The sequence below is a fragment of the Hemicordylus capensis genome, chromosome 4, assembly GCF_027244095.1.
Source record: "Hemicordylus capensis ecotype Gifberg chromosome 4, rHemCap1.1.pri, whole genome shotgun sequence".
NCBI classification, from domain to species: domain Eukaryota; kingdom Metazoa; phylum Chordata; class Lepidosauria; order Squamata; family Cordylidae; genus Hemicordylus; species Hemicordylus capensis.
This window is the reverse complement of record NC_069660.1, coordinates 246,403,186-246,427,199: the sequence shown is the minus strand read 5'-3', so window position 1 is coordinate 246,427,199 and position 24,014 is coordinate 246,403,186. Positions and strand designations below refer to the sequence as shown.

Genomic DNA, 24,014 nt, shown 5'->3' with positions numbered 1-24,014 from the left:
GTGAGCTGTTACCCATCTGGCAGGCCCCCCCTTGTTCAAGGGCCCAGGGACGTTTGTGTTGTCGTCCCTGCCCCTGTTCAGTTATAGCTATGTTCCTTGCTATGTTCCACTAGATGACATTTCAAACAACTGCTTCTACATTTCCAGTCCTGCATAAAGCTTTATTTTGACAGCAACCAGGTACAGGCACAAGATAAAGTGTGTGCTAAAAGGGTAATCTCCAATTAATTGCTCCAAACTTCCTTAGACTTGGATGACAAACTATTACTCTCTATTTCTATCGGTCTTGATTAAGAGAATAACTGCTTATGGACAACAAATGGATTCTGTACCTGCTAAGGTACAAATGTATTATCTCTAGTTTGTAACTCAGATTCAGCAATTTGCTCAAAATAATGTAGGGAAGTATGCAGCACACCCAGATTTCAAGCTTTAGGCACATTTCAAGCCTAGTTACATTCTTCCTCTGTTCTATTTCTGCATAATGTTGGCTAAATCCATCATTCAATATCCTGTGTGTATGCACAGTGATAGAGGAAACTCCTGACTGGCAATTGAGGCAGAAGAGTCAACCAACAGTGTCAAACTGTTGGTTGACACTGGGTGGCAATAGTAGAAGTAAGGGATGGGTTGTCAGGCAACACAGATGCTATTGTGGTACATCTATGCAGTGTTTTTCACAGACCAGTGTGGCTACCAATTAATGATGGGTAGTCTCCAGATTAAGTTAGTAATGACAAAGCACTATTGGGATAAATGAGACAAGTTAGTCCTGTAACTTAAATCTCACTAATTTCAATGGTGCTTAGTCATGACTAGTTGAGCCTGGATCTTACCCTACTTCATCAGTGTGCACTGGTCTCCAAGGTTAACTGCCCAAGCATATTATAGCATATTATAAGGACAGCTACACTTCCTCGCCCAGTCTACCCTTTCGTTGACATTAATGCCTGGCCAAAATTGCCAATATGTAAGGTATGTAAATGAGCTGACTTCCCTACGAAGTTGGTGCTCAGTGATAGTCGTCCTGCCTATTATTAGCCAGAGCTCCATGTTCCATCAGTTGGACTTTGCAACAGGGCTGTCTTGGTGGTGGCCCCTTTAGTATGAAATTCCACCCCACCACTACCTCTTGTCAAGTATTTTTGGAAACAAATGCCAGACGTTTCTGTTCTCACAGTTAGAGGCTTACTTAGTATGTTCTGTTTCCCAGGTTGCTAAATATATTGTTATTAATACTAAATCCTCAATGTTAGAGAATTGAATTGTATTTGTATTTTAAGTATACTTTTTATCTGTTTGTTGACTGATAACCAAGTCTGATTTGGCTTCATTTGCTGTGTTCCACATAATCTTTCATTTTTAATTGCTTTATAGTTCTGATACTGCATGTGTCACTTGGGTTTCTTTTTGTACTGATAACTACTTTTAATTAAAAGTTATAATATTCCACATAAAAAAGATAGCTGAATCAAACACAACTTCTACAGGCAATGAAGGTGAAATGCTCCACTGAACTGCTACAACTGTCCACAAATGCATCTATGCTGTGCTTTGAATTCAATCATTGTGAACCACCTGCCTCTTATTGCCATAGCTAAATCAATATTGTTACCATATAATCAGCAATGGCTCATGAATGATACAGAGCAGAATCAAAGGAAATCTCCTACCTGGCATGAGTCACCCACATATTCAGGAGGGCAGGAGCATTTCTCCACATTATAAGCAACATTTCCACTTCCTGTCCTGGTGGCTTCTTCCAGTCCAACCTCGCCCAAGGTTAACCGCTGAGTTTCTGTGAAGTAAAGCCCTCTGATTTGTAATCCATCTAGTCTAGACAGGACCATCATCATCTCTTCTCGAGATACCAGGTTATTGCTGCTTGCATGTCTGAAGTTTCTCTGCACATTAAAGATACAATGAAAGTTGGCTCTGGCGTAAATTTAATTAATGATCTCTGCTCAGTATAGAAATATATACTTTGCAGAAAAAGCATTCAAAAAGTGGGGAGGAGGGTGACATTGCTTTCTTGTCTGCAAACGCAGGAGACTCAAGAAAAGGAGAGATCAGACACTGACAGCAAAAAAGGGGAAAGGAGTACCAGCCAGAGGTGTATCTAGGGAAAATAGTACCTAGGGCAAACACTGAAATTGCGCCCCCTGTCCAAACATCTGACACCCAGCTTTCAGATAACTTTACCATAATATCAGCTGGAAAATACAAGTCAAGCTTGTTAATCTTTTAATATTTCAAAAACTATTTAGCAGTGGATGTAGCCAGACCAAAAAATGCTGGAAAAACTACAAATTTCGGTATGCTGGGGCTCATGAAATACCCAAATACTATGTGGAGGTGTACTTGGAAAACTAAACACAAGTGCCTGTCTAATTCTCTATTATGAATTGTAGCATCACTATTACATAAGTTTTAAAAATAAATGGAGAATTTGACTTTCCCCAGTTACTCTGAAAATAATTAAAGTATATGCAGAGTAAACTGTGTCACTGCTTGGAATATAGTCTAGTATTTCAGAAAGACAGTTAAAATGAGAGAAAGAGAGCAAGAAACTCCCAGTGGGCCTTAATACTAAGGATTTCACACTGATTCAAAGACAAACTCATCATTAATAGCCATATTATTAAGACATCACATTTAACTCACTTATCACAAGAAGCAAAGTAAGAGCAAATGAATACAATCCTAGCTCATAAGCTTCAGCTCAGTATTCATAAGCCCTGATTCTCTGTACATAGTTCCAAACTAAATATGTGTACAGTGACATATATTATATATATATTTAATATTTACCTGTAGCCCCTTGGGGGGGCTTCCTAAAGGCCATGGGGGGTCTGCAAAGTTTCCCCTTCCCCCACTGGCCTCTAGGGCCTCGCAAGGACCATTTGAGCATGTGCAGTGGCCATTTTTAAAAATATTTTTTTAATGGCTTCTGAAAACAAAATGGCCACCACACATGCTCAAATGGCCCCTGCAAGGCCTGGCATGGCTTAGGGCCTCATAAAGGTCATTTGAGCATGTGTGTTGGCCATTTTGTTTTCGGCAGCCTTTTTTAAAAAAAAAAATTTTTTTTAATGGTGCCCCCCTTCAAGTGGTGCCTGGGACACGTGCCCTGCCTGCCCTACCCTAGATACGCCCCTGGTACTAGCAGAATGGCAAATGCAGAAAATGCAAGCAAGAGACAAGCAAAATAAATGATGTGGGACCATCATTTGGGGACCAAGCTCAGAAGTCAACATGTAGTAACAACAAACTAGAGTTGGAGCAAAAGATTTCACATGGGATTGCATATGGAGGAGTGCTCTAAAGCGATGCTCGGCAAAGTGCAAAGTAATAGCTTATTTTCTTATGAAAGCATTGCATAGCTGCTGTTGTGGCCTATGTGGGGAAACCCCTGCAACAGCAGCCCAGGCAAGGAGCATGGCACGGGTCATGTGATGCTTGCAAATTCTTGCAGGAGTCTCAGGATCTCATGCAAGGTTTGGGGACGAGATCCTGTCTTGGCCCCAAATTTTGCGAGGCTTGCTCGGGCAGCGTGGGGCTATTTAAGGAAAGACCACCTGGGAGTGCCCTGTGAGTAGGCAGGCTGAGCAGCCAAGGAAGGGGGCTCTGATGATGTCACCATCCCTCCCTGGCAGTAGCATCTCTGAGGCCTCTCCATCCCCAATAACGACCACACCCCTGAGCAGAGAGCAATGAGCCTCACACAAGTGTTACCCACAGGGAACAGCAATGGACGAGCAACAAGAGATGAGGCTTTGTTTGGGAAGGTACTTCCCTGCTTCTGGGAAACTGATGTGGCTTAGGAAGGCAACATAGTCGTTCAGAAGCAGATGGGACAGAAAAGGTGGCGACACTCTCCACTGATTGGGACCTGCCCTTTTCTAGAAGGATTCACTTGGATATTTGAGACTATTAATATAATGGCTCATTCACAGTTAAGGGAACAACATATCCATGTAGCAAGCAATCTAACATTTTGGTTGGAATATGCAATAAGTCCCTTTTACAAAGCGGTAATGAAACACAATGGAAGGTTCATTAGAAACTCTCTCTTGAAATCTTAAACTAAATTGCCTCTTGGGCATTTGTCAACTGCAAACTAGAAAGAGCAAAAAGGGCTTGGGATTTAAATGAAAGAAAATCCCACATCTACTTTCGATGGCATCAAAACATAACATAGAACTTTGGAGATAGCATAATTGCACACATATACCCAATACTAGAACTTGAGGGGCATTGGAAGACCATGGCTAAGGAGCTAGGATAATTATTCTGCCCTCACTGACAGATTCTGCTTTAGCCTTGCTTCTAATGCCTACGGGAAAACCTCACACATCAAACCATGGTTTGTTTGGAAAGGTCTGAAGCCATCAGCAAGCACATGTGTTAACTGGAGGCAGAATATGAGTGGAAGTATTTTTAGCTTTCAAGCCCTGGCATGCATCAGAAAAGAACCCAGCTTGATTTTTAACATTCAGACAGTCAGGAAAAGTACCTTTGTACATATAGGCAGAGCACAATAATTCTAGGAAATATTGCAAAATATGACAGAATAGCTTAACACCATTTTCACAGTTTAACTTATCAACAGCAATGAACACTGCTGCCCTAAGCAGTGAGAATTCCACTGACTGCACTATAGGGTTTATTTTCCTTTGGATGAGTGCAGGAGCACTGAAAAGATATAGCTTATTTGTAATATCTGCGTATATTCTGCTGCCAGCTTTAGCAATCGACTTGCTTCCAATATGCTTTGCCTGTATTTTATTTACTGGAAGCAAGAAGATTCCTAAAGCAGGCAGCAGAACGGTTAATCCCGCATCAATTTCCAAAACACAGCATAACTATATGCAGTGTAGTGCCATGGTTAGAGTATGAGGATATAATGAAGGAAGGGAAAACTTGTCTACCATCCTACGTTCCTTAGAGGAAATGTGGGATAAAGATGTAATCAATAAATACAGAGCAACCATATCCCAGGGCTGCTTCACCTCCAGCCAACTGTTCTCTCTGCATATTCAGAATGCAAAACTGCCATTTCCCCCCAGCAGTATATAAAGACTGGTCTGAGGCCTGACCCTGCAGCTAGATTACCCATTAAAGAAACTTTATCAGCTATTTATCAAACAAAAAGCAAGAGAAATAGAACATCTCCTCACTTGATACACTAATAATCTCTTTACAATGAGCACCACCAACTAAGTTATTCAATAGTACTTCTCAGGAGCTACGCTATAGAGCTAATTCATTTCAATAGGACTGCTCGGCAGTAATTTAGTCTGTATGCTGCCCACCATGTCATCCATACCAGGTTAGTACTTATACAGTACTGGCTGGCATGATGAGGAAAATTACTGAAAGCAGTCCCACTGAAATTAAAAGGAGAATTTGCTCTCTTAATTTCAAAGAATATACTTTAAGTAATTTCCCTCATCATGACAGCCACTGGCACTGCAGTTTTTGTCACATTTCCACTCAGTGTTGACAAATGTCAAATAATCAATTGTAATGTGCTTTGAAGCAAGAGCATGTTTTATATATTGCTCCTGATATGCTTTTGAAAAGACAGAGGGAAAACATCTCAGTTATTGATTTATAAAAGTGAATTATTATACGTCTTACCTCAGTTAGCTGAACTGAACCGTAATACTGCCTGTCAGGCAAAGGATTATTAGAATCCACATAGATTATTTTCATTTGCTGTCCCTATGTCAAAATATTACAAGTCTAACATTAGTGTTCCAGTATTCATATGAACAATTAACATGCTTCTTAATGCTGTGTTCACTTTAGAAATATTTCAGCTGAAATGCTAGCAGTATTAAATGTGAATAAAAAGGAATGAAGTCAACATCAAAATACAGCATGGTTATACTGTGAATTTGTGGTACAATATTGTTCCATATTGCATCATTTCAGAAAATAATAGAAGCAGTGCCAATGCTTTGTTTAGACCAGGATGTCACCTAGGAAGAGATCAGGAACAAACTTCAGACTCATGCATTCATTCCTCTACTCCCCTTGCCCCCATCATCCTTCCCTTGCAAGAAATAGTAAACACCCAAACCAGAACATCCCAAATTTGAAAGTGGAACATCTTTTTTCCGATGAACTAAAGTCATCTTCTACTCTCACAGGGCCTGTTCAAGCAAACACTTGGTTTAGACAGGACAGCACAACTCAAATGCGCTGCTGAGCTGGAACCATCCAGAACTTGACGTGCAGGGGCTGGGGTCAATTTTTAGCACATTATTACATTAAAATTAAAAATATTATTAGTTACTTGTGGATCTATTCTCCCTGTCAATAGACCCATAGCTATAACCAAGGATAGTGGCCAGAGAATAGGTCCTATCCCTGCTCAATCAGTGGGGTTCCTAGAGTGCATGCCAGCTCCAAACAAATGCCAAGTCCTCTCCTCTCCCTAAATTGTTGCTTTCAGGCTGCAATACTAGGCATGCTTACATGGAAGTAAGCCTCACTGGGCTCATTTTTGTGCATGGAGCATATTTCTGAGAAAGCATGCACAGGATGACACTATAAGGCAGTTTCCAGCTCCTGTGTGGCTGCAGGATACCTGGGGTACAGTAAAATAGTCCCTGTGGGCCAAATCCAGCACTTGGGCCTTATGTTGTGAGGGACTGGTTTAGATGCTTATGAACAAGACTGCCTGCCAGTGTGGCTTGTCTGTGTCCTCCCCACCCACCCTAACTCTTTCACGTGCTTGAGAAGATTGAAATATTCTACTTTCACTTTTGAACTAGCCACATTTCTCTGTTATAGCCAAACATGGGGAACTGTGGTTAGTTCTAACTGGTTTGTTAAAACAAAACAGGATATCACACCACAGTTTGATCTCAGTTTTGTTTTAACAAACCACAGTCCCTCGAGTTTGGATGCTAACAGGGAGCTGATTAGTTCAAAAGCAAAAGTGTGTTTGATTTCTTCCCTTGGCATGCAAAGCAAAAAGGAGAGGGTGGGAGTGGAAGTATTCAAGCCTGACAGGAAAGAAGGTTGATTCACAACCATCTAAACCATGGATGAGATTATCATCTCAATCGTCCCACAGTCATCAAGTTGCCTCATTTAGACACATATCAGGCTTTCACCTCACTCCACATTGAGGAAAGAAGGGACGTGCTGAACAAGAAACAGGAGAAGGAACATGGAAATGCAAGGCCAGCTTTCCACATAGAATCCTTAAGAGAAAATAATCTGAACAAGCATAAGGTTTCTTGAAAGCAGTTTAATGTGCAGAAGTCTGGTTTCCTGACTCATACACAAGTTACTTACAGTTAATTGCACATCAGGTCTTTTTTCCAGTAGAGTCATTCCTTCACTAGGTAGGCCAAAGGATTTCACCTGATAACTCAAGTATCCATCATATGAAGAAAGCTGAACAACACATTAAAATGATTAAGAGAATAATTACGAGAGCTTAAGGTATCATTTCTAAATATTAACATCACCCAGCATTCTCAGTCTTTAGGTCCTTGCAATGATACTTCCAGAAATACCAGCACAGGTTCTAAAGGGATGCAGCAGTGGAGGGATCAGAAAAAGAGCATGTGTGCCCAATCACACACCTTCAGAAGGCCTTTCGGTGTGCACAAGGAGCCCTTGGCTGCTAGAAAATTATTACATCTATGAGCTATAGATTAAGAACAGGAAAAGACTAGCAAGAGGAGATGGCCTCATAAAAGATATGATATGGAGAAAGAGAGATGGAGGAAAAGATAACCTCAGTGAGCGTGAAAAAGGAGCAGGAGAACAAAGAAACGTTGAACTTAAACATTTTAAACAATGAAGGAGCCTTTAGATTTTTGGCAATAAAGTAAGAACATTAAGGGGTATGTACCTTTTCTCCCAAGTAAGATGGCGGTGCCACCCAGTACAAATTGTGCACAGAGGGAGGCAACTCTTGAACATCAGCAACAACAGTGTTGCTGCCAGGGTTGAAAGTGGTAGGGATGCTCATGCCATTATCCACAGCTTTCAGATGCCAGTTCCTCATATCAACAAACTAATTGTATAACAGATAAGAGACACAAAGGAAAAAGTTTATATGTTAAGTGCAGCTTTCCCAGAGAAAAAGAGCTCATTGGCATGAGCACCAGGGTTGTGGTGAAAACTTTTTCCCTTCCTTCATATGAGCAGGTTGTCCGACTCTTTGCCATGAGCAAAACCTGCTGGCTTTAAATGCCACTGCGGAACATATGCCCCTTTTATTTATATTACATTTATTCCCTACTCTTCCTCCAGGGAGCCCAGAGAGGTGTACATGGTTATGTTTATCCTCATAGGCCAAGAAGGATTAGGCCAAGAAGAAAGGATTAGGCCAAGAAGAAAATTACTATCCTGGAATCACCAAGTGAGTTTCATGGCTGAATGAAGACTTGAACTCAGGTCTCCTAGTCTTAGTCCAACACTTTAACCACTATAGTACACTGGTTCTAGGATGTTAGGGGGGTGAGCATCTGGAATTTCACTCTCTCTGCCGTGCACACACACCCCAACCACTATTTGGCATTGCTCAACTTGCAAATAAGCAACATAATGGAGTGAGTTTCTCCAACCTTTCTTGCAGCCACTGACAACATGGAATGGGAGCTGGGGAAACTATAGGATAGCCTTGATTCACAAGCGGACTGCCTGGTGTCGGGGGATATTCACCATAGGCATGCAAGGCCCTATAGTGAGTAGAACATGTAGCCTGGGTATTACAGCAGTGGACAAAACCTCAGGCCCTTACAATAACGACAAAAATAATAACGCATAGTGAACATACCTTAACTCTGTGTTTATTTGTACTGAGACAATTATTGGTTGCTCCAAAACAAAAACAACTGGTGCAACCCTTTGGATTAGCAGAGTCCAAATTAAATGATCCAGAGCGGCACATGTCACATTGTATACCTTCAACATTCTCCTAGAAGTAATTTGCAATAAGTCATTAAATGTTTTTACATAAAACTCCAGCAGTAGTATACACATGAAAAGAGCTGTAACACACATACAAAATCAAAGAGAACGCTATTCACAGCGTGGACTTTCAGTGTGTCATAGCACAAATGCAAGTGAAATTGTCTCTTTTGAAAAGAGGCTTTCAAGCCAATGGCATATTTACACTTTTGCCCCTTCAGTGCATAAAAGGCAAGCCCATGACCTGCTTAGAAATACAGACGTCTGTTTAAATTAGGGCCCTTCCAGACATACATTTTTGCAGGTTATTGTCACACAGCTTATCATGGTTAGTCACTAGTTGATTCACACTGAGCAACACAGTGGCTAACATCCAGACCAAATTACTCATTAATAGTTCCACTGAAATTAATGGGACTACTCATGAGTAATTTCATCTGGCTGTCCGCCAGTACCCAGATGTTCTTCTTGATCCAGCCAGAAGCATATACTTAAAGATAGGTTGTAAGGAAGCCCCCCCTGCCTGCAACCACGCATGGAATGACATCAACTAACTCATGTATGTTCATGCACATATACCTTGGCTTTGATTCTCTATAGTGTCACAATTAAGAACTAGAAGGGAAGAGAATATGCATTGCACTGGGGTACAAGTCGATGGAGCAGTCAGCTAAGGGAGAGAGGAAAATGATGCCGCACCTACACTGCAGCAGTCTGCTTGTTTTCAAGCAAGCTGAGACATGTATACTGACAATGAAAAAACAGATGTAGTGCGAATACTCAGCTCCATTAACCCAGTAACAATCAGAACTGGTCTGTCTCCAGTTGCCGCCAGCTCGCCTGGTGGGCACACGGGGATGGGCTTTCTCGGTTGCTGCCCTAAGACTGTGGAATGCGTGCCCTACTGAGATACAAATCCTCCCCATCTCTGACAATTTTTAAAAACCATTTGAAAACCCACGTCTTCACCCAAGCCTTTTCAGCTTTTTAAAATTTTTAGGTTTTAATTTGTGGTTGATTTTTAAATTGTTTTAAGTTCTTGTAAATGTTTTAACTTGTTTTATGCTATTGTTAATCGCCCAGAAATTAAAGTTTGGGGCGGTGTACAGATTTAATAAATAAATAAATAGAAAGAAACACCACTGAAAAGTAACACTAGTGATGTTGGAAATGGTCCTCTGGAAGCATCCTTGTAGTCCAACACCACATTCCTGGTGCACACTGTCAGCACATTATATATAACAGAAGTGGATTTACAGAGGAAGACTGGCTCTAGAGGAAGTGGGAGGTGCCTCTTAGCACAGCCCCCTGGGCCAAGTCTCTCTTCTACGAAAAGAACAGCCAGAATGGCAAGTGTCTAGGCCACTGGATGGCAAAAAGTAGGAAGAAATTGAATTATTGTGGGTCACAACTGGGTAACACAAGTTAATCAGCCCCAGCAAAGACACTACTACACTCAAGGAGCCCTTTGTAGTGAAATGGGAAACCTGAGTAGTTGAAAAACAGTTTCTACTCATAGATTTATCTGTGCCTAATGGAACAGTTCCATTAAGACTAACAGAAGTTTTTATTTTTATTTTGATGTAAGGTAGACTGCATCCTGAAAAACGAGAAGATGGAATACATATGTGCTCAAGTTGCAGCAATGCTAGCATACTTCCTCTTGCAACAACTGATTGCAAATATAGATAAAATCAAGAGTTATAGAAACAAATGAACAGAATTCTTCTTGGGAAATTGATAACAATTAATTGCATTTTATAACTACCCTTGATTTCATTTTATGATCATTCAGGCATAGGTGATGCTATACTTCTAATCCATATTTTTTCTTATTCTTTAAGTAATGATGGCAATGGTGATTATTATGAGTTAAAAAACAAATGCTTAATGACAATAACCATAGCAATTTCTGAATGCTAAAGCATCTGACCTTACAGAGGCAAATGCCTGTCTGTGGATGGCAAACATCAAGTTCAGTTCCTCCTCTGTTACATTTGCAGGGTTTACAGTCTGGAAAGCCGTACGAACCAGGAGCACATCGATCACACCGTCGACCTGTGATTCCCGAGCGGCATCTTCAGTGATAAAACAAAGCCAAAAACAAGTTCTAAAGAAACTTTGCTTTTAAGGATGAGTCAATCTTTGTATGGCATAGATTTTATGTAATAATATGAAGATGCTAAGCAAACACAGGACTTACAAGGACTGCCAAAACAGATTAATTATGTTCTAAGAAAAAATATTTTTCAAAAGGCCCATGGAGCAAAAATATGGTTGATCTGACTTTATGGATGCCAGCTCCAGGCCTAGATGGACCTATGGTCTGACTCAGTATATGGCAGCTTCTTATGTTCCTATGTCTTCATACCTCAAACAGTGGCACAGAATAGAGAATGCTGACAGGTGTTGCTTTTTGCATTACAGTACTATTGTGACAGAAGTAGCCATGCCTAGCAGAACGTTTCCTTTCTGTGTCACTCAAAGACATGCCACAGGAGATTATGGGCCTCCCACTTCGTTTTGTTTTAACTAATTAGCTCCAATGCAGCTGCTCTGAAGAACAGTAATGTGGCACTGGAGGGGAGAGGGTTTTCTTAGAACGACATGTGAGCACTGTGAGATATTCCCCTTAGGGGATGGGGCCACTCTAAGTAGAGCAAAAGTTCCCTCCCCAGAGGTGTATCTAGGGAAAATAGCGCCTAGGGCAAGTACTGAAATTGTGCCCCCTGTCCAAACATCTGACACCCAGCTTTCAGATAACTTTACCATAATATCAGCTGAAAAATACAAGTCAAGCTCGTTAATATTTTAATATTTCAAAAACTATTTAGCAGTGGATGTAGCCAGACCAAAACATGCTGGAAAACTACAAATTTCAGTATGCTGGGGCTCATGAAATACCCAAATACTATGTAGAAGTGTACTTGGAAAAGTAAACAGAAGTGCCTGTCTAATTCTCTACTATGCATTGTAGCATCATTATTACATAAGCTTTAAAAATAAATGGAGAATTTGACTTTTCCCAGATACTCTGAAAATAATTAAAGGATATGTAGAGTAAACTGTGTCACTGCTTGGAATATATTCTAGTATTTCAGAAAGACAGTTAAAATGAGAGAAGGAGAGCAAGAAACTCCCAGTGGGACTTAATCCTAAGGATCTCACACTGATTCAAAGACAAACTAAACATTAATAGCCATATTATTAAGACATCATATTTAACTCACTTATCACAAGAAGCAAAGTAAGAGCAAATGAATACAATCCTAGCTCATAAGCTTCAGCTCAGTATTCACAAGCCCTGATTCTCTGTACATAGTGCCAATCTGAATATGTGTACAGTGACTTATATTATATTATTTTTTAAAAAATTTTTTTACCTGTAGCCCCTTCAGGGGGCTTCCTAAAGGCTGTGGGGGGTCTTCAAAGGTTCCCCCTCCCTTCGCTGGCCTCTAGGGCCTCACAGGGAAAAATTTGAGCATGTGCAGTGGCCAATTTTTAAAATATTTTTTTTAAAAAATGGCTGCTTGAAAACAAAATGGCCACCATGCATGCTCAAATGGCCTCTGAGGCCTGGCATGGCATTTCAGTGGCCATTTTTTTAATTTTAAAAAATCACGCCCCCCTTCAAGTGGCGCCCGGGGCACGTGCCTGCCCTACCCTAGATACGTCCCTGTCCCTCCGTGGCTTCTTCAAGATAGGGCTGAGAGAGATTCCTGCCTGCAACCTTGGAGAAGCCACTGCCAGTCTGTGAAGACAATGCTGAGCTAGATGGACCAGTGGTCTGACTTGGTTTATTGTAGCTTCCTATGTTCCTTTCTTCCTGTACCATCTTCCCAGTCTAAACCCTTGTCCCCAAAGTGGGTATTAACTTCATAGGGGGAAAGATACATGTAGGACTGGCCCCAGTTCTGAAGCAGCCCTTCCATGGGCCCCTTCCTGTGTGGGTGGGCCCTGGCTTATCCTTGCATGGGACAGGGTGGGGTTGTAGTTTCCCCCTCAGCAGCAGCAAAGCCTTTCTATGTACAGTGCCCAGTGTCCCCTCTGCTATCCTGTCAACTCTGTCCACTGCCACCTCCTGTCGTCTAGGCACCCTCCTAATCTGTGAAAGGGAGTTTCCATTCAGAGGCCTCTGCAGTAATACCCTACCCTGGAGGGTATTACCAGTAATACCCATTCACAAAAAAAGGAGAATAAGAGGAGATGACAACACAGCATCACTCTTGGCCAAGGGAGTTGTGCTACCACCACACAAAAGTAGGTGTGGCTTGAGTCATTGGAAACTTCTGGGATCAGCAGGGTGCCCTCTGGCAGCCCTGGGCAACTGTTCAAAGGTGCTGACCCCTGGTTATTCAATGCGCTCATGCCCCAAACCGGATTAAGCGGCAGGCTACTTTACAGGGCTCGCCACCACGGTTCCTGTTGGTTCTCATGAGCACCGAAAATCGGCTGGACTCCCTAGCCCGGTTTTCATTGCGCATCTGAATAGCTTCAGTGTCACCTTCAAAACTAACAAATGTATTATGATATGCAATTTTCTGAGTCAGAGCCCAAATTGTCAGATGTATGTCCAGACTTAAGGCTTCTGGGAGCTCCTTCCCACCCAAGCCTTGGGAGCAAATAGAGGTTTGGGGAGACAGAACCCAATAGTGACTTGGGGAAGCAGAACCACTTTCAAAAAATAGCTGCAGCGATATAGGAAAACGTCGAAAGGCATCATCTCATGCTGCATGGGAGATGGCAATGGTCAACCCCTCCTGTGCTCCACCAAAGAAAACCACAGGGTTCTGTGGTTGCCAGGAGTCGACACCGACTCGACGGCACAACTTTACCTTTACTTTACAAAAATTTACATCAACAGAATACGGGATTTCAACCCCGCTGAATTCCAGGAGATGTTGATGCAGGACAGGATAGAAGCAAGAGATGCTGCTTTGTGGGGGAAGAGACTGGAGAGAAATTAATGGGAGAGAAAGTAAAAGCAACTTGAAGAAAGAGATATTTAAAATGGTGCAGCCATGCCCCTTGCCCCTCAGTCAGCCAATCAGATTTGCAGTATTGGCTGGAAGGGAAAGGTGGAGACCTACTTCAGATAAGGCTAAGAGGTACCAGTAGCTCCTGAGCTACCTACTACTCACCTCTGTGCTATGGTTTCTGTATATTTTCCTCTGTGGAACTAATAGCAGCTTGTGGGGTGGGGGGGGGGTAGACTGGAGAAATAGCATGGCAGAAGGGTAACCCCCACCCTATGCAACTTTCCCAATCTTCAAAGCAGCCACATGGCAACTGCTAATTAGGGCTGCATTCTCATAATCATGGCGGTCCTGGTTAAAGAGTTAACCAAGATTGCTGATCCCCACAGAGCTGATTGCAAGCACACAGATTTCCTGGGCAGCCCAGGTCAGTCCGCATTTAATCTGGACAGATAACTAGAATCTGGTTAAATGCGGCAGATAATGATCTAAACTTCTCAGTGAGTCTATGACCGAGTTGGTGATTTAAAGAAGACATTAAGATAGAAAGAATTCACAAGCCCTACAAACTAACACTGTACATATTTGAGCTATGGCAGGTTGTAAGGTGGACAAGTCTATAAAATTGGCTGTGTCAGCAAAAATATGTTTGCAACATTTGCATCAGTGTTTACACGGTCTGATGTTGCACAGTTGAAATGTTATATCGTACCAGCAATTCTTTGATGTTACCCCTGCTTCAAAGACAGACATGCTGGTACAAACCCAGCATAATCCTATTCATGTTTACTTAGAAGCAAGCCCTACTGTGTTCATTATGACTTTCTCCCTAGTAAATCTGTTTAGGATTTCAGCCTCAGAAATCCCAGCTATATTCCATTTCCTCAAGTAGAATCCCAATCTATTTAAATCATTAAAACTCTGCATGGCCTATCACAGAGGTACACAGCAATGTCACTTTTATATCCGAATTATAAATTAGCATGTGAGGCTACAGTTCCAAAGCCCTGACCAAAGCAGACAAGAGGCAAGTAAGATAAGAACACTGAACATGGGTGAGGCACAATGTGCACAGCTCTTAGGTGCAATAAACACATATCTTGAGAATAAAGCAAATTTGCACATTGAATAAGGACTCTGAACTTGAGTATGCTCCATAAATCCGAGTTTCTTAGTCGCAAGAATACAACAGCTCACTTGGCAGCAATGTGTTTAGTGTTTGCAAAGAGCCTAACTATTATGCTTTGGGCACATAAAAATTGCAAAAAAAAAATGGCTGGTTAGAGATTGTACCATTATCAGGAATGACAAATCAGTTCAAGGTGAAGGATTTGGATTTCTTTTTCATTACATTAAAGCTACTGCTCCAGAGCTCTGTGTGTGTCGTTCCTACTTAACTCCTGCTAACTGCACCAACAGGCAGTTTTTCAAGTGTCGGCTCCCTTCTGTTTCGCAGGACAAGAACAATGGTTCCTATTCAGTCCAACCTAGCATCTATCCAGTGGCTGTTGCTGGTGTTTCCCTTATGTTTTTGTTTTTATTTTTGATCCTTTCTGGGACAAGGTGGGACTGCAGCTTAGTGGTAGAGCAGAAGGTCTCAGGTGCAATCCCTAGCAGCTCCAGGTAGGCCTGGGAAAGAGTCCTGCCTGAAACCTTGGAGAACTGCTGCCTATCAGAGTCGACAGTACTGAGCTAGATGGACCAATGGTCTGACTCGATATAAGGCAGCTTCCTATGTCCTCCTTACTCGTTTTGCTATTTAAACCACTTTGAGAACTTCATGTTGAAAAGTAATACCTAAATTACTACTACTACTACTACTAATAATAATAATAATAATAATAAGTGCAGCTTCCCACCTGCAAAGAGTACTCTGTTCACTGTAATAAAAGCAACAGTGTCTTGTATGCAGAGAGAGAAATATCAGCTTAAATAAGCTCAGGTTTAACTAAACTGGGGATCAACTTTAATTTACAGCAAGAACATAGTAGAACTTTGTACTGTAGAAACTGCTGCTCTCAACAGGCCAGATTCATAGATACCTCAATTTTGTGGTTTGTATACTCAATAAAGGTGGGGGAAACTAGCAGCCAGGTGGTGAATAGGATGCCGAATTTGATCTGCAAAAAAGAGTGAGAGTTTCTCTCCCCGCCCCGCCCTCCCCACTGCCCAGTCACTAAGCTATTGTCTGGCACAGAAACATTTGGTGAGTTGGTACACTGGCCAGCCGCCGCTGCTGCTGCTGAATGGCAACTGAGGGTTGGAGCGAGGGGACCTTATGTCCTTAAGTGGGTATCTTGAAGTGGAGATGGCGTGGAGGCATGCCATCTGCTCAGTCAGCATTGTGCAAAACATGTGGCTGCTGATTAGCCAGGCTGGGCACTACTGACCAACCATTCTCTGGATGTCTGCACAGTGCTGATCTAACAGCCTGCATTTTCAACACTACCTGACAAGGCCCACTCATAGGGGTATAGATTATCCTCCCCTTTCGTCACCACTCAGTGGTAGTGGCTGCTTACTTCACAGCTGTCCAGGCTGACCCATTGACAGAAGTAATGGTGCAGCAGGGGCCAGAGGATGCGCTGGGAGTCACAGCCAGGAGACAATGGTTGCCCAGTAAGGACGTAGCCCAAGCAGATGGTTCTTCTCGACCTTCCTGTTTAGGAGGGCCAGATGGTCAGCCTGGGTGTGCAGAGTCAGTCCAGAACTTGGGAACCCTTGTCGCCCAAAAAGTGCTCCAGACTGCAGCCTGGTGGCTTACGACAAAATACAGCTCTGCACAAAAACAAAGTTTCCTCATTCTAGCCATAGGGATCGCTGCTATCCTACCAACATCCTTGTTTTAGGACAACCTTGATATGAATTCACAAAGTGCAAAATTCTGTTTTATTCAGAATAATAGTTCTGAATATCTCTTCTTGCATAACAGAAGACCACACTCATATATCAACAATAAAGCATTCTGGCTCCCACCTGTAACAACTTCCCCATCAGAGTAAACCGGTTTCACACACATTTCAACTTGTAGGTATTCTGCTTTTCACAAGTTAATCAATACTGTAAAACATCCCTATCCAGACACTTTGACAAATAGGCATGTCTTCTCCCCTCCTCTACAAGAATTTTCTGAATTCAAATGTTCATAAGCTTAATTATAAAAATGTAACCCAACAACATTAACTCACCTGCACTGCCCATCGATTTTATCACACTCTGGATTTGCTGCATTAACAATTCCTTGGCTTGAGCAATTGCATCCCTCACAACCAGCGAGGGGATGGTAGCTGAAGTGCTGCCTCACACACACTTCACATCTGGGCTTAATGGTTTGAGGGGGACAAATACATTTTCCAGTAATGTCATCACAAAGGCGTCGCCCACAGCTGCATGCTGGGAGAAACCATTTTATACATGAATGATATTGTACGTATGTAAATTACTATTAATTTGGGTCAAGAAAATCCAACTGGTCCTTACTTTCCCTCATACCAATTTTATTCTGTCCTTTGAGTGACATTGGGTGGGTTCATACATAATGCAGCATCTGAGGTTGCCACAAGCTGCCACAGCCCAGCAAGTGTGTGCAAGTCCTACATCCAGTCTCAGTAACAATATGCCAAGTTTGGGCATATGTCGTATGAACCCATCAGTCTTGGCATATCGTACCCTACTTGTGGCATGGAACCCAACACATGTTTTTCACTTCAAATCAAGGTTAAATATATTGGGTTCTGTGAAGAAAGAAGCATCAAGTTCGAGGGCGCCTGTTTCCAGGGAGGTAGCATTCCCTCTAGATAACTTCCGCCCTGTTGTTGATGCCATTACTGCCTCCCCAGCAGCTCTCTTTTTCGGTTTAGTCTCTTCCATTCAAGAGCCTCACATAAGAATCCTTTGTGACTTGCTTGAATGGAGGAGATTAAACCATACAAATGTGCTGCTGGGAAGAAAGCAGCAGTAGCGAGCAATGGAGCAGGGGGACGGGCAAGAGAGGCACTGCAACAGCAGCGGCAGCGGCAGACAGGCAGAGGACAGGGAGGCCAGCAAGGGCACAGAGGATGGAGTCAGGGGATAAGGCAAGGGGAAAGAGGAATGAGGGCTGGTGTCAATGGGCTCTGGCCCACAGGAGGGGCCAGCAAGGTGGGCAGGGGGCAGCTGGTATCAAGAAGCCAACTGCAATGGCTTGAGGTATATAAAATTATGCATGGAATAGAGAAAGTGGAAAGAGAGAAATTTTTCTTCCTCTCTCACAACACTAGAACCAGGTGCCATCCCATTAGGCATGTGCGAACCGGTTCGAATAAGAACCGAACCAGCCATCAGGTTCGAGCTGCAGGTTCGAATTCGAACTGAACCAGGGGCTGGTTTGATTCGAACCAGTTATAACTGGTTTGGACATCCAAAAATTGGTAGGATGGTAGCTGACACCCAGGGGTACCTGCCACCCAAACACCAAAGCAATCGGACACTCGTACGATTTTTTATGAATTTTTGAAAATTATTTTTATTTTTTTCCTCATAGGGTATAATGGGACTTGAACCAGGCCATTATACCTTATTGTGGAGCACCCATGAGTGCCAACAACCACCCAAACCCTGAAGCAATCGGAAAGTTCTACGATTTTTTATTAATATTTGAAATATTTCCAATTATTTTTCTCATAAAGTATAATGGGACCAGAACCAGCCCATATCCCCTATTATGGAGCACCCAGGGGAACAAAAGCTGGCTGGGTGGTAGACAGACAGGGGTGCCTACCACCCACAAAACCCCAAGGCAATTAGACACTCCTCTGATTATTGGTGAATTTTTAAAGTATTTTTGAATTCCTCATAGGGAATAATTAGGATTGCAGCAAATGTATAGCTTCACGTTGGGGGGGAAGGGGTGTTGTAGAGAGGCGTGTTGTGGAGAGTAGTGTGGGGGTGGTTGACACCCTCTTTGCACTAGACCACCACTCACTCTGGGCCACCCCAGCACCCCACAAGTGGCTTTAAGGTTTTTCTCCATAGGGAAGAATGGAGGTTTCAGAAGCCCCATAACTGCACTTGGGGGGTGCTGGGGTGGCCCAGAGCGAGGGTGACAACCACCTCCATGGGTTGCTAACCCATGGGGTATTGGGTTTTGTTGTTTCTGAAGTGTTCTGAGTGTAGATTCTTTGGTAGCATATAAGATTTTCAATGACAAACTATGAATCCACTCTCATTGCTAACCTTAAAGACACATAAACTTCAAAAATCACTTAAAAATCAGCCTTTTGCCCAATTCCTTTCAAATAATTCTGATAGCTTCCTTGTACATAGTACAAGCTTTATTTCGGTCAATGACCAGAACAAACACAGCTTCCTTGCCCACCTTGGGAACTACCACCCACCACACTCTGCTCTTGGACACCCCTTTCCCCCCGACGTGAAGCTAAACATTTGCTGACACCTCCATGCTTCTTTATGGAGAAAAACCTTACAGTCACATAAACTTCAATAATCATTTAAGAATCAGCCTTTTGCCCCATTTCTTTCAAATAATTCTGATAGCTTCCTTGCCCACCTTGGGAACTACCACCCACCACACTCCACTCTAGAACACCCCTTTCTCTCCAATGTGAAGCTATACATTTGCTGCAATCCTCATTATTCTCCATGAGGAATTCCAAAATAATTTTAAAATTCACCAATAATCAGAGGAGTGTCCAATTGCCTTGGAACTTTGTGGATAGTAGGCACCCCTGGTTGTCTACCACCCACCCAGGTTTTGTGCTCCTAGCTGCTCCATAAAAGGGGATATGGGCTGGTTCTGGTCCCATTATACCCTATGAGAAAAATTAGACATATTTCAAATATTCTTAAAAAATCATATGGGTGTCCAATTGCTTCGGGGTTTGCATGGTTGTTGGCACCCATGGGTGCTCCACAATAAGGAATAATGGGCTGGTTCGAGTCCCATTATACCCTATGAGAAAAAAATAAAAATAATTTTCAAAAATTCATAAAAAATTGTACGAGTGTCCGATTGCTTTGGGGTTTGGGTGGCAGGTACCCCTGGGTGTCAGATACCATCCTACCAATTTTTGGATGTTCAAACCAGTTCAAACCAGTTCGAATTCGAATCAAACCAGGGGGAGGTTCGAGCAAAACCAAAACCGAACCACCCCCTCCTGGTTCGAACCTGGTTCGAATTCGAACCAAATCGGGCAAACCGGTTTTGTGCACATCCCTACATCCCATAAAATTGAAGGTCAGGAAGTGTGGGGCCGACAAAAGGAATTACTTTTTCACACAGTACATAATTAATCAATGGAATTCTCTGCCACGGGATGTAGTGATGGCCACTAGCTTGGATGGCTTTAAAAGAGGCTTAGACAAACTCATGGAGAACAGGTCTATCAATGGTTATGAGTCTGGTGGCTATAAGCCACCTCCCGCCTCAGAGGCAGGATGCTTCTACATACTAGTTGCAGGGGAGCAACAGCAGGAGAGAGGGCATGCACATACCTCTTGCTTGTGGGCTTCCCAGAGGCATCTGGTGGGCCACTGGGGGAAACAGGATGCTGGGCTAGATAGGCCTTGGGCCTGATCCAGCAGGGTTGTTCTTAGTTTTTATGTATTGAATCGCTGCTGTTCATTAACAGGAGCGACCAAGCACTCTTCTCGGCTCCTACTGTTGCTGCAGGATATCCCTACCTGCAGGCTGGCAACAGGCAGGAATATCCTGCAGCAACAGGTCCCAGGTCTTATGTTGTGCATGCCAGATGCAACAGTTGCACTAATGCAAACAGGACATTTTAATAAATCTCCCTGATTATTGTTACTGCATATGGATATGCATGTTAGACAAACATCTTAAATGCATGTTGAAATTAAATGAAAAATTAAATATCCAATTCTTCAGGCAACATTCAAAAAACCAGTGATGTAATACATGTCTTATCCCAGGAGTTATTAGTTATATACTTACGCCGACAAAATGGAAATCCGTAATAGCCAGTTTGGCATCTGGTACAGCGACGTCCAATGATGCTAGGCTTGCAGTTGCACTGTCCCCCTAGAGGATTGCAAGTAGGGCTAGTGGCACCATTTCTGTGGCAATTGCATGGCAGTGCCCCATTGTTGTAGGCGGCCACTAGTGACCTTGCAGAACTTCTACAGAATTCTGAAGAAGTTACAGGGCTATTAAAAGAAAAATATATAATATGTATAGCACTTGAGTCTTGACCATTTTAAAAAGTTGCCTGTTCATTTTCTGGACTGAATTTGCAAATTTAATGCCATCTGTTTATTTGCTTTAATTTATTTTTGTATATTTACTGCTATTTTTGTATACATTAACACAGTGGTTATCAAACTTGGGTGCCCAGATATTGTTGGACTACAACTCCCATCATCGTTTGACCATTGTGGCTGAGGATCATGGGAGTTGTAGTCCAAAATCATCTGGGCACCCAAGTTTGATAAACCCTGCATTAACATAATTCAACCTATGTTTCTGTTGTTGCTTTTAAACACATTAAATGCTTCTGTCTTTCTGTTTGGAATATTAATGTACATGCATTATTTACTAGCAGCTGACATTTAAAAAATCAACCAGTTCAGTGTCTCCAAATGTGAAACTGACTTACTTAATGTAAAAACTGTTTCTACCACATTGGTTGATGAAATCAAATGACTTGTCCACAGTGTCTTTATGAAGAAGTGTGTAACTGTAGCTGTCTGCTGGAACAACCAGGACACGTTCCTTTAAGTGATAACAAAATGAAAGGTCTCTTTTAGCAAAACCTAAAAAGTACTAGGTACAATTCTTTAAGCACTGCTTCTCAGCATTTTCTCAGCCCAAAACTCAAGTCTCTGAGCAGTTTACAACAAAACAACAAATAAAAAGGTTAAATCATTACAACAATTTAAAATGTTAAAACTATTAAAAACACAATTAAAACAGTATCTAATTAAAAGCTTGGGTGAACAAATGTGTCTTGACTGCCTTTTTAAAAGTTGCAAGAGATGGGGAGGCTCTTATTTCAGCAGGAAGTGTGTTCCAAGCCTCGGGGCAGCAATGGAGAAGGCCTGTCCCTGGAGTAGCCACCAGTCGAGCCAATAGCAACTGCAGACAAACCTCTCCTGATTATCTCAATGGGCAGTGTGGTTCATAGAGAAGAAGACGTTCTCTTAAATTTTCCATTTATATCAACAGGAAATGTGCCAGTTGCCCTTGTATTGCATCTATATTGGTCCCAGAAAAGGAAGGCAATAGAACAATATAAGAAACCTTCTTTAGTCTGAAAATCAAGTAGTCTTGAATATAACAAAACTTACTAAAGTCAATGTTTTTCCATTTGGAATTTTCACAGTTACTGAGATATCATGTTCAGTGATGTCAAGTTCAATTTGATTTTCTGCCATCACTAGATCCCGACATCCAGACGTATGAGGACAAAAGGTAGCGTTATAAGAACCTAGAACAAAGAAAACGTTTTAAAAATCTAGTCTGCTAAAACACAAAATGTGCCAAAATCGACACAAACCAACATAAAATCAAGCTCACCTGACCAGAGGAGTCCTCCATCCACAATTACATGGACAGGAAACGTTGGGCTTTCTTGCTGGTAAAAATGCATGACAAACACATATCTTCCTAAGCGGGCCACCCTCCCTTTCAGCATAATTTGGTTCTGTTGACACAAGTTGGGATACGTTTAGTTTGTTGAAACTTATGAGTCCTTGAGCCTTAACATATTTGCAATGAAAATGAGGCTGTTTTCAGAGACAAGCGGGTAGGGATGAGCATGAAATGCAATTTGGACACCGGATCACTACACATCCCTTTAACAGGGAGGGATTACACATCCTCTTTAACATGGGAGGACAGCAGTTCCATACCTGCTTCTCCACCGCTTGCCACCACTTCCTTAATCGCAGCGCCCCTGCCAGCTATCATCGTGTGCCAGCAGTGCTCTGCCCCTGGATGACGCTGGCACACACAGAGCCTCCACGCATACATGGCAGCAGTGTGCTTGGTCAACAACCATGCTGACCATGCAAATGGCTGACAAGCATGCACGGAGGCCAGGTGCATGCTGGCGTTGTGCGGGGGCAGCTGGGGGAGAGCACCGCCAGTGCACGATGATAGCTGGGGGGACGCCGCGGTTAAGGAAGGGGCGGAGGATGAGCAGGTATGGACCTGCTCTCCTCTGTGTTAAAGGGGATGTGCAATCCCTCCATGTTAAAGAGATGTGCTGGAATTTGGAGTCCGAATCACTTTTCGTGCATATTCCTACAAGAGAGCGAGTCAGCGGTTTCAATAGTTATGTCTTGTTGTCATTGAAACAAAAAGTGTGAATGATTCGCAAATCTTGTTTCTGCATTTCTTCTGGTACATGAGCTACCATTGCAATGAAATCTCTTAGCCAGTGAAGATGGCATAAGCTACCATGGAAATTGCAGAAGAAATTCAGAGACAGGGAGCATGAGTAATGCTTCCTGTTTGCCTGACAAAATGTAATGCCAGAGAGAGAGAGACAGAAAGGGGGAGGGGGGGCAGGCATGTAGGCATTAGATCACCCAAAACCTGCATGAATATTTAAACCAGTTTTGGGCTGAAAGTGAATAAAGTTATCTTTGTAAGAAAAGAGCTGCTGAACCAAGTCATAATTTTTTTTATGAGGCCAGCTCCTTACAAATTAATTCAGAAGAGCACCTGATGGTCTGCAAGAATTTAGTTGCATGTCAGATCAGATTACCATTTACAAGTCAATTGGCATCTAACTCTGAGCTGAACTGTGACCTACATTTAATTCAGAACTACCTGTGAAGATGTCAAAGTCACTCCATTAGCTGGGTGAGCAGATGGTAAAGGAGAACTCTGCGACTCCTGATAAGCCACATTTCTTTGCACTTCTGCAACCTTTCCATCCCTCAAAGCATCTAATACCAAGGCTACAGGAGATGCTTTATATTGTGACGGGACACATGAAGCACTAAAAAAGGGGGGGTGGGAAGGAGAGAAAGAATTAGATCCTTTATGCATAAAATAAAATCAAATATATGTAAAGCATATATAATAATGGCTTCTTTCCAAAATTTCTGCTAGTGAAGAACAGAAAA

The 24,014-nt window shown here is 42.4% G+C and overlaps 1 protein-coding gene across 4 annotated transcripts in view; it reads right to left on the bottom strand.

Annotated features, from left to right (window-relative positions):
• The window catches only part of LAMA3 (laminin subunit alpha 3), a 212,716-nt gene that overhangs the window by 79,177 nt on the left and 109,525 nt on the right, over positions 1-24,014 (bottom strand). For all 4 annotated transcript variants that reach the window (XM_053242489.1, XM_053242490.1, XM_053242491.1 and 1 more), the window contains 12 exons: positions 23,716-23,887; positions 22,456-22,582; positions 22,227-22,366; positions 21,536-21,651; positions 20,875-21,086; positions 17,108-17,312; positions 10,877-11,021; positions 8,810-8,950; positions 7,880-8,044; positions 7,315-7,416; positions 5,644-5,727; positions 1,674-1,904 (listed from right to left, as the gene is read on the bottom strand). In XM_053242489.1, the coding sequence (XP_053098464.1) occupies positions 1,674-1,904; positions 5,644-5,727; positions 7,315-7,416; positions 7,880-8,044; positions 8,810-8,950; positions 10,877-11,021; positions 17,108-17,312; positions 20,875-21,086; positions 21,536-21,651; positions 22,227-22,366; positions 22,456-22,582; positions 23,716-23,887 (1,840 nt within the window). The remainder of the gene's footprint in view (positions 1-1,673; positions 1,905-5,643; positions 5,728-7,314; positions 7,417-7,879; positions 8,045-8,809; positions 8,951-10,876; positions 11,022-17,107; positions 17,313-20,874; positions 21,087-21,535; positions 21,652-22,226; positions 22,367-22,455; positions 22,583-23,715; positions 23,888-24,014) is intronic.